The sequence below is a fragment of the Physella acuta genome, unplaced genomic scaffold, assembly GCF_028476545.2.
Source record: "Physella acuta isolate Inbredline_101_S28 unplaced genomic scaffold, ASM2847654v3 ptg001648l, whole genome shotgun sequence".
NCBI classification, from domain to species: Eukaryota; Metazoa; Mollusca; class Gastropoda; family Physidae; genus Physella; species Physella acuta.
Genome location: NW_026733162.1, coordinates 1 through 11,227, shown reverse-complemented (window position 1 = coordinate 11,227; position 11,227 = coordinate 1). Strand labels below are relative to the sequence as shown.

Here is an 11,227-nt window from a genome sequence, read left to right as displayed (position 1 = left end):
ACTACAAGGCAGCAGTTTGATTTTGGAGTTGTCTCTCCTAGGTGGGTTGCTGTCCCCAGCTATCAAGCCCCTTTTTTTTGGGGGTTTGAACTTGGGACTTTTCAGTATACCATCCATAAGCTTTACTGGCCCGACCATGCGGACCCCTTCTATGTGTCTTGAAAACTAAAATTATACAATCTTAAAATTTTTATGAAATAGATACATAAGTTTGAGACTCCAACTCACCCCCCCCCCCTCACACATCCAGCCAACACCAAAGTAGCTTGCATGTCTGAGTAAGAAAAAAGACAACACTACATACATTAAAAATTAATGCAACAAACAGCTTAGTTGTGTGGTAAAATTATTTCATATGTAATGTCAGGTTGTTTATGATTGTAACTCCTCCAGTAAACTTGATTTTGTGACTTTTCTTTTTGGCCCATCTGAAACAAAATTGATTTTCTTTATCCAGTCATTTTGATTATCTTTTTCAGTTAGGACTATTTGCTTCATACTTTGATAGGGGCAATAACCATCATAACAGTAAAAAAATCACAACACTGACCATACACCTACCATCATTAAACCTACCACCCACTTACCATCATGAAACTGACCATCCAACTACCATCCACAAAACCATCCAACTACCATTACAAAACTGACCATCCACCTACCAGCACTTAACCTACCATCCACTTACCATCACCAAACCTACCATCCACTTACCATCACCAAACCTACCATCCACTTACCATCACTAAACCTACCATCACTAAACCTGACCAACCACCTACCAGCACTAAAACCTACCATCCACTTGACATCACTAAACCTACCATCAACCTACCATCACTAAACCTTACCTCCACTTACCACCACTAAACCTACCATCACTAAACTGACCAACCACCTACCAGCACTAAAACCTACCATCCACTTGACATCACTAAACCTACCATCCACCTACCATCACCAAACTTACCATCACTAAACCTACCATCCACCTACCATCACTAAAATGCTGGGCAGTTTTCCTCCTGAGGTCGTCCAGGCTCTCCTCCACCTCTGCCCACTCCAGAACCAGGCGACGCCCGTAAAGATGAGTAGAATGACAGAGGGCGCTGAAAGCTCTCTGTAATGTAATAGTAGAATACAGAGGTGTAATATAGGTGTAATGTAATTGTAGAATACAGAGGTGTAATATAGGTGTAATGCAATTGTAGAATACAGAGGTGTAATATAGGTGTAATGCAATTGTAGAATACAGAGGTGTAATATAGGTGTAATGCAATTGTAGAATACAGAGGTGTAATATAGGTGTCTTGCAATTGTTGAATACAGAGGTGTAATATAGGTGTAATGCAATTGTAGAATACAGAGGTGTAATGCAATTGTAGAATACAGAGGTGTAATATAGGTGTAATGCAATTGTAGAATACAGAGGTGTAATATAGGTGTAATGCAATTGAAGAATACAGAGGTGTATTATAGGTGTAATGCAATTGTAGAATACAGAGGTGTAATATAGGTGTAATGCAATTGTAGAATACAGAGGTGTAATATAGGTGTAATGCAATTGTAGAATACAGAGGTGTAATAATATAGGTGTAATGCAATGTAGAATACAGAGGTGTAATATAAGTGTAATGCAATTGTAGAATACAGAGGTGTAATATAGGTGTAATGCAATTGTAGAATACAGAGGTGTAGTATAGTGGTAATGCAATTGTAGAATACAGAGGTGTAATATAGTTGTAATGCAATTGTAGAATACAGAGGTGTAATATATGTATGTAGGGCTGTTGTATAATACAACTGTGTGATATAGGTGTTTAATAATAAATATGTAGAGTGCGTATAATAGAGATGTGCTATATGGGTGTGTTGTGCTGGCGTGTAAAAAAACAATTAAAGGCAGACAATGATGCTGTTGTCTGAGAGAACTGCCAATCAAGCAATCAGCCCGCCTACCTTGGCATCTTCCTTAGTGACAAAGTCAACAAAAGCAAAGCCCCTGTGTGGGCCTGTCCCTCCCAGTTTCTTGGGCAGACGTACAAACTTCAGTTCACCAAACACCCTGCAAAACATGGGTACAAACATGGTTTAGAAAAACATTGGGTACATACATCTTTACAAACTTGGGCTACAAACATGAATACAAACATCTTTATAAAAATGGTTAGAAATACACATTGGGTACAAACATCTTTACAAACATGTATCAACTTATCCAAACATATTTTATGCATGTATAAACATATGTACAAAATGTACAAATTAAAAAAAAAAATCACAAGTACAAATGTTACAAAGATGGTTAATTATGAACACAAACATTTGTACAAAAATGTACCAACACAATCACTACATTGGTACATTGAGGAGTACCATTACAGCTAGGTTGAGGAAATAACATATATAAATATCATATCAAATTTGTAGTTCTGTATCAACTTTTCAGTGATTTCTGGTAACAGGAAGTGAAACTTATTCTACTTTTAGTTTTTCAAAAGCCTATAACTTGAGTAGCCTACTGTTTATGACTGGTAAACACAACTTCACATTCATATAAATAAAAGATATAATTCTCTTTTTTCTATCAAAGTTTTGAGTCATTACTGGTGACTGATAGTAGTACTTTATGCTATTTCCGATTTCTAAAAAGAAAAAGAAAAAAAAACGCATATAAAATTTATTTTTAACTTGATTCCTCTGTGTATCGTCTGTCATACTCTTCTACCGGACCGGACTTTTTACATAGGTCAAGACTTGAAGATATATATTGTAACATAAAACAATACTTAATTAGATTATTTTTTTCACTCTTGGAAAATTAATATGTTTTTCTTTTCAAAGTACTAATGTTCCACACTATTATACACACATCATTTGCAGTTCATTTAGTGCGTAATTCTTTTTTCTACTAGATTCTACTTAAAAAATGTAAACATTTATAAATTGATTAAACATGATATCTATATACCTAGTTGCCATCCCCCTAGTGTTTATTTAACTTCCCAGTAGCGTAATGGAGGCAATATTCTCCATACTGATGTGTTATGTTAAAGGAAATGGATTGCAGCAAGAATTGTTTAGCATCTGTGTTGGCTACTTCCCATGTATAGTATACAAAATAACTAGGGGAGTTAACCTATGTTTTTTTCCCAACAAAACTGTTTAAAAATACTGACAAACTTACTAAAGAAGAAAAAAAATGGAAATTGTTGTTTATTGACCATGAGTGTTATGCTTATTACATGATGGTATTAACCTTTGTACTTCATAAAACATACAATTATTATTTGACTCTAGTCGAATTAGAAAACTATCAGCTGTGTAAAACTTCTATTTGTTGACATCAGAAAGTTCAAGTTTCATGAATTTGCTGGTTGGAACCGACTTGTTGAACACAAAAGTTTATGTAAAATCTCTCTAGATTTTAAAAATGCAGCTAGATTTTAATTTGATTGGGTGATGTAATTAACTTGTAGTTTTTAAATGCAGCTAGACCAAAAAAAAAGTTAATTTGATATCATTATTATTACCATTGCAAAGCAAAGAGCCACCTAGCACACCCCCCTCTCACCTTATATCAGCTCCATTTATGTTTCACTTTACCCAGACAATAAACCAATTCACTTTAATTCTACCTTTTTCAACAATGATTACTTTATCATTGATTTAGTATCAGCATGTCCAGTGTGGGCTACATACTCAGATCACATATATTTGGGGGTTTTCAAATGGAGGCACAGGGACAATGAGATTGTAAACTCTTGCAGTAGGTGAGGCCACAAGCCAAAGTTACCACAGAGTGACTTCTGTGAGAGATGCTTTGAATTTGAAGCATGTTTACAGCCAGAGAACTTTGATTGCTATGCCACTTACAGCTAGAGAACTTTGATTGCTATGCCACTTACAGCCAGAGAACTTTGTTTGCTATGCCACTTACAGTTAGAGAACTTTGACTGCTATGCCACTTACAGCCAGAGAACTTTGATTGCTATGCCACTTACACCTAGAGAACTTTGATTGCTATGCCACTTACAGTAAGAGAACTTTGATTGCTATGCCACTTACAGTTAGAGAACTTTGATTGCTAGGCCACTTACAGCTAGAGAACTTTGATTGCTATGCCACTTACAGCTAGAGAACTTTGATTGCTATGCCACTTACACCTAGAGAACTTTGATTGCTATGCCACTTACAGCTAGAGAACTTTGATTGCTATGCCACTTACAGCCAGAGAACTTTGTTTGCTATGCCACTTACAGTTAGAGAACTTTGACTGTTATGCCACTTACAGCCAGAGAACTTTGATTGCTATGCCACTTACACCTAGAGAACTTTGATTGCTATGCCACTTACAGCCAGAGAACTTTGATTGCTATGCCACTTACAGCTAGAGAACTTTGATTGCTATGCCACTCACTTGAATAACTCTTCAATTTCTTTTTTCTTGGCTTCAAATGGAATATTCCTGACCAAAATTTTGGTGGATTTCTGTTTGGTTTCTGCCTGTTTCTGACGACCTGTGACCTGACTGGGGAAAGGTTAAATATAGTTCAAAGGTTAAATGTCATTCACTTGACAAAATAAACCAATGCAATATCACTTGATAATTGACTTATGTACAATATAAAAAAAAACACGCACACAATAAATAAACAAACTATATGAATAAATACATGGGTAGTGTAAATAAATATTTAAAATTTATAGCAATACAGTAAATTAACATACAAACACTATAAAAACTAGTATAAAAAATAAGTAAACACCCAACCACTACTAAAACAACACACAGACACATAAACATACAAACAACATATAAAATAGGGTCCACTCACTGTGACGTCCTGTTTGAGATCTTTAGTTCCAGATTGTGACCATCCAACATCGAGTTCTGTAGCTGTTTCAAGGCTTCTTTCGCGTCTGTTTTCTTCATGAACTGAACAAAACCATAGCCCATGGACAGGAGTTCACCTGAACAAATTCAATGAAAAAATCATTTTTAGTCAGAGTCAGATACCGTAGATGTGTTGATAAATAAAAACACGCATAACAAATTGGACAGTAAAGTGGAGACCTAAACAGTAAATTGGACCATAATGATTTGGTCTAAATAATTAGTCTATTGTATAAAGGTTTGAACTTTGATGAAAACAGTAACAATCAAATTGGACAAAACATTTTTTTACAATGATGATAACAGTATATTGGACAATATAGATATTATCTAAAATGATAACAGCATATTGGACAATATAGATATTATCTAAAATGATAACAGCATATTGGACAATATAGATATTATCTAAAATGATAACAGCATATTGGACAATATAGATATGGTCTAAAATGATAACAGTATATTGGACAATATAGATATGGTCTAAAATGATAACAGTATATTGGACAATACAGATATGGTCTAAAATGATAACAGAATATTGGACAATATAGATATGGTCTAAAATGATAACAGTATATTGGACAATATAGATATGGTCTAAAATGATAACAGTATATTGGACAATATAGATATTATCTAAAATGATAACAGTATATTGGACAATATAGATATGGTCTAAAATGATAACAGTATATTGGACAATATAGATATGGTCTAATATGATAACAGCATATTGGACAATATAGATATGGTCTAAAATGATAACAGTATATTGGACAATATAGATATGGTCTAAAATGTTAACAGTAAATTGGCCAATTTGGATGTGGCCTAAAAAGATGATAATTTAATTGGACAAAAAAAAGATGATAACAGTAAAATGGACAATAGAGATGAGGTGTAAAAGTTGATAGCATGAAGTAAATAGAACAAACAAACCTGGCTTTTTGGCATCTTTTTTCTTAGACACTGTGGCTGAATAAATGTTGCCTATTGCTTTGAAATGCTGAGAAAAAATTGTAAAACAAACTTCAATTATTGTTCCTATGTTAATTGAACGGATAAAAAACTTTAGTCCACAAACCTGAGACAAAATAGCTGGTAAAAGAAAAGGGAACATATTTTTGAATGACCGGCCATAAAAAAATAATTAAAGATTATATCAACAATTAAACTTTGAAAAGTTTGTTATGAGAACTCACCTCTAATAGCTGTTCATCTGTTGTGGAGAAGTTCAAGTTTTTAACAAAAATAGTGGCCTCCTCTTCAGGAACTTCCTCATCATTAGCTTTCTGGAAGAAATTAGTTGGACGATATTAGTTTGATGGTAAATATTTATTTGTTAACGTCAAAATAGTTATAAAACTGGTAACATAAATATTAATAAAAATAACACACAAAAACAGGAATTAAATTTAAATTAAAAATGATTAATTATCATGTTGACGAATTCAATGCAGGGACTAGAAATATGAGTAAGGTTTGGTTTTATGTACATGTGATGAGCAATATTCCCTCTAAGGGGGAAAAGCTAGTGTGCAAAATTTATTTTTTGTGTGCGCTGTTCTAAAAGTCTTATACAAGGATATATTTATTTTACAAAATCACTGCGCAGCAGCTCAAAACTATTGTGCGGCAGCGCAGCTAAGAGGGAACATTGGTGATGAGATATGCTAGTTATAAAAATATGCATAGATGAAAAGATGAGGTAGAATCAGGAACATCCCACACTCACCTCACCCAGAGAACTAAAACTGTGATTTACCTCTTCTGTTTTCTCCTCCTGACTAGACGTGGCTTTCTTTTCTTCCTCCCTGCCACCCTCCTCTGAGTTGTCTTCTTTCTTCTCCTGACTGGGCGCTGCAGGTTTGACAAATACAGTCATGGGGGCCCACTCCAGGTAGAGGGGAATGGAGCGAAACTGAAATACAGAGAAATGGGGATGAGGTTTGCATCAAGATTGGTTGGGTAATGGAGACAACATAAGCATTATAGTTTCAAGCACTATGGACTATCCAGACATTAAATGTACAGAATAGCTTTAATTGACTGGCTAATGGAGACAACATAAGCACTATAGTTTCTAGCACTATGGACTACCATGACATTAAATGTACAGAATACCGCTGGTTAATGGAGACAACATAAGCACTATAGTATCTAGCACTATAGACTACCATGACATTAAATGTACAGAATAGCTTTAATTAACTGGCTAATGGAGACAACCTAAAAGCTATAAACTAGCCTGACATTAAATGTACAGATTAGCTTTAATTAATTGGCTAATGGAGACAACATAAGCACTATAGTTTCTGGCACTATAGACTAGCCTGACATTAAATATACAGTTTCTAGCTTACATGACTAGTGAAACACCAAATGAACACTTTTGAAGAGCAGATTTAAAATTTACCAACAAAGTGACTTGTACAAAAGCTTGTGTTACATGTCATTTTCATATTCTCAACAGCTATTGTCAGACATAGCTACACAGAGTTTAGGCAGCTATTGTCTACCATAGCTACACAGACTTACAACAGCTATTGTCTGCCATAGCTACACAGACTTACAACAGCTATTGTCTACTATAGCTACACAGACTTACAACAGCTATTGTCTGCCATAGCTACACAGAGTTTAGGCAGCTATTGTCTACCATAGCTACACAGACTTACAACAGCTATTGTCTGCCATAGCTACACAGACTTACAACAGCTATTGTCTACCATAGCTACACAGACTTACAACAGCTATTGTCTGCCATAGCTACACAGACTTACAACAGCTATTGTCTGCCATAGCTAAAAAGACTTACAACAGCTAAGAAGTACAGTTCTCACCTTGGAGAAGTTGAGCTTCATGAACAAATGTCTGCCATAGCTACACAGACTTACAACAGCTAAGAAGTACAGTTCTCACCTTGGAGAAGTTGAGCTTCATGAACAAATGTCTGCCATAGCTACACAGACTTACAACAGCTATTGTCTGCCATAGCTACACAGACAACAACAGCTGAGCTGTTATTGTCTGCAGTAGCTAACATGCTTTAAACAGCTATGAGTACAGTTCTCACCTTGGAGAAGTTGAGCTTCATGAAACCTTGTCTGGCCTCTGATGGCTCCAGGTACTCAACAATGGCCGTGATGCCGGTGGGGGGCAGGACGACGCGGTTCACTGACCCGTACTTGTTGAATATGTCTCTCAGTTCATCCGTGGTCACCCCCAGGGGCAAGTTTTTCACCAGGATGACCGTCTTGCTTCTGGCCCCTGCGGCCTGGTATAGAGAGACAAAAGTTCAATGGTTATGGACAGGTGGTGGTGGGTTGATAAAGCAGGTTGTGGAGTTTGTTGTATTGGGGGAGAGTCAGTATCAGGAAGTTGTTGATGGTAAAAGCTGTCTTAGTTACTTGACTTGACGGAAACTATTGGAGCTATTGACATGAATAAAGTTGTCTTTAAAGCTACTGACCTGACTGTCTAGAGCTACTGACCTGGCTGTCTAGAGCTACTGACCTGACTAAAGCTATCTAAAGCTACTGACCTGACTAAAGCTGTCTAGAGCTACTGACCTGACTAAAGCTGTCTAGAGCTACTGACCTGACTAAAGCTGTCTAGAGCTACTGACCTGACTGTCTAGAGCTACTGACCTGACTGTCTAGAGCCACTGACCTGACTGTCTAGAGCTACTGACCTGACTGTCTAGAGCTACTGACCTGACTGTCTAGAGCTACTGACCTGACTGTCTAGAGCCACTGACCTGACTGTCTAGAGCTACTGACCTGACTGTCTAGAGCTACTGACCTGACTGTCTAGAGCTACTGACCTGACTGTCTAGAGCTACTGACCTGACTGTCTAGAGCTACTGACCTGACTGTCTAGAGCTACTGACCTGACTGTCTAGAGCTACTGACCTGACTGTCTAGAGCTACTGACCTGACTGTCTAGAAGCACTGACCTGACTGTCTAGAGCTACTGACCTGACTGTCTAGAGCTACTGACCTGACTGTCTAGAGCTACTGACCTGACTGTCTAGAGCTACTGACCTGACTGTCTAGAGCTACTGACCTGACTGTCTAGAGCCACTGACCTGACTGTCGAGAGCTACTGACCTGACTGTCTAGAGCTACTGACCTGACTGTCTAGAGCTACTGACCTGACTGTCTAGAGCTACTGACCTGACTGTCTAGAGCTACTGACCTGACTGTCTAGAGCTACTGACCTGACTGTCTAGAGCTACTGACCTGACTGTCTAGAGCTACTGACCTGACTGTCTAGAGCTACTGACCTGACTGTCTAGAGCTACTGACCTGACTGTCTAGAGCTACTGACCTGACTGTCTAGAGCCTCTGACCTGTCTAGAGCTACTGACCTGACTGTCTAGAGCCACTGACCTGACTGTCTAGAGCTACTGACCTGACTGTCTAGAGCTACTGACCTGACTGTCTAGAGCTACTGACCTGACTGTCTAGAGCTACTGACCTGACTGTCTAGAGCTACTGACCTGACTGTCTAGAGCTACTGACCTGACTGTCTAGAGCTACTGACCTGACTGTCTAGAGCTACTGACCTGACTGTCTAGAGCTACTGACCTGACTGTCTAGAGCTACTGACCTGACTGTCTAGAGCTACTGACCTGACTGTCTAGAGCTACTGACCTGACTGTCTAGAGCTAGACCTGACTAAAGCTGTCTAGAGCTACTGACCTGACTGTCTAGAGCCACTGACCTGACTGTCTAGAGCTACTGACCTGACTGTCTAGAGCTACTAACCTGTTTAGAGCTACTGACCTGACTGTCTAGAGCTACTGACCTGACTGTCTAGAGCCACTGACCTGACTGTCTAGAGCTACTGACCTGACTGTCTAGAGCTACTGACCTGTCTAGAGCTACTGACCTGACTGTCTAGAGCCACTGACCTGACTGTCTAGAGCTACTGACCTGACTGTCTAGAGCTACTGACCTGACTGTCTAGAGCTACTGACCTGACTGTCTAGAGCTACTGACCTGACTAAAGCTGTCTAAAGCTACTGACCTGACTGTCTAGAGCTACTGACCTGACTGTCTAGAGCTACTGACCTGACTAAAGCTGTCTAGAGCCACTGACCTGACTGTCTAGAGCTACTGACCTGACTGTCTAGAGCTACTGACCTGACTGTCTAGAGCTACTGACCTGACTAAAGCTGTCTAGAGCTACTGACCTGACTGTCTAGAGCTACTGACCTGACTAAAGCTGTCTAGAGCTACTGACCTGACTGTCTAGAGCTACTGACCTGACTAAAGCTGTCTAGAGCTACTGACCTGACTGTCTAGAGCTACTGACCTGACTAAAGCTGTCTAGAGCTACTGACCTGACTGTCTAGAGCTACTGACCTGACTAAAGCTGTCTAGAGCTACTGACCTGACTGTCTAGAGCTACTGACCTGACTGTCTAGAGCTACTGACCTGACTAAAGCTGTCTAGAGCTACTGACCTGACTAAAGCTGTCTAGAGCCACTCCGTTAGAAATGAGAAATTCCCTGGTCTCGTTGATGATTTGTGTCTCACCCAAAGCCAGCCTGACTCCAACACTGCCTCTGGTGTCCTACAGGACATAAATATCATAATTATAAAAATGGTGTCATACAGGACATAAATATCATAATTATAAAAATGGTGTCATACAGGACATAAATATCATAATTATAAAAGTGGCATAAGACAGGCAAAGAATTAACCACAACAGTGTGGCATCTTGAAGAAAGACAAAATTACTTTCAAAGCGAGGTTCCACTATATAAATAAAACAGAGACTTACGTCATCTAGAATATTACTTTTGTCTGTGTGATACTTCTGTGCCATGGCATCAGCCACTGCGTTGGCGCCCAGGAACAGGGCGTTCCAGTTGTGTGAGCTGGAGAAATACATTGGTGAGGTCAGGGTGAGGAATATATTGGTGAGGTGAGGAATATATTGGTGAGGTGATGGATACATTGGTGAGGTGATGGATACATTGGTGAGGTGATGGATACATTGGTGAGGTGATGGATACATTGGTGAGGTGATGGATACATTGGTGAGGTGATGGATACAATGGTGAGGTGATGGATACATTGGTGAGGTGATGGATACATTGGTGAGGTGATGGATACATTGGTGAGGTGATGAATACATTGGTGAGGTGATGGATACATTGGTGAGGTGATGGATACATTGGTGAGGTGATGGATACATTGGTGAGGTGAGAACTACATTGGTGAGGTGATGGATACATTGGTGAGGTGAGAAATACATTGGCGAGGTAAGGAATATATTGGCGAGGTGAGGAATATATTGGCGAGGTGA

At 38.6% G+C, this 11,227-nt stretch overlaps 1 protein-coding gene across 1 annotated transcript; it reads right to left on the bottom strand.

The window, feature by feature from the left end:
* Positions 1-338: 338 nt before the first annotated feature.
* On the bottom strand, positions 339-10,796 carry LOC131929551 (putative RNA-binding protein 19; the record flags this gene model as incomplete). The annotated part of the gene is made up of 11 exons (XM_059285817.1): positions 339-428; positions 997-1,120; positions 1,960-2,065; positions 4,421-4,531; positions 4,839-4,974; positions 5,843-5,909; positions 6,106-6,195; positions 6,669-6,824; positions 7,980-8,180; positions 10,376-10,486; positions 10,700-10,796. Coding segments are annotated over 11 exons (1,255 nt in total), but the record flags the coding sequence as incomplete, so codon positions are not given.
* Positions 10,797-11,227: the final 431 nt, after the last annotated feature.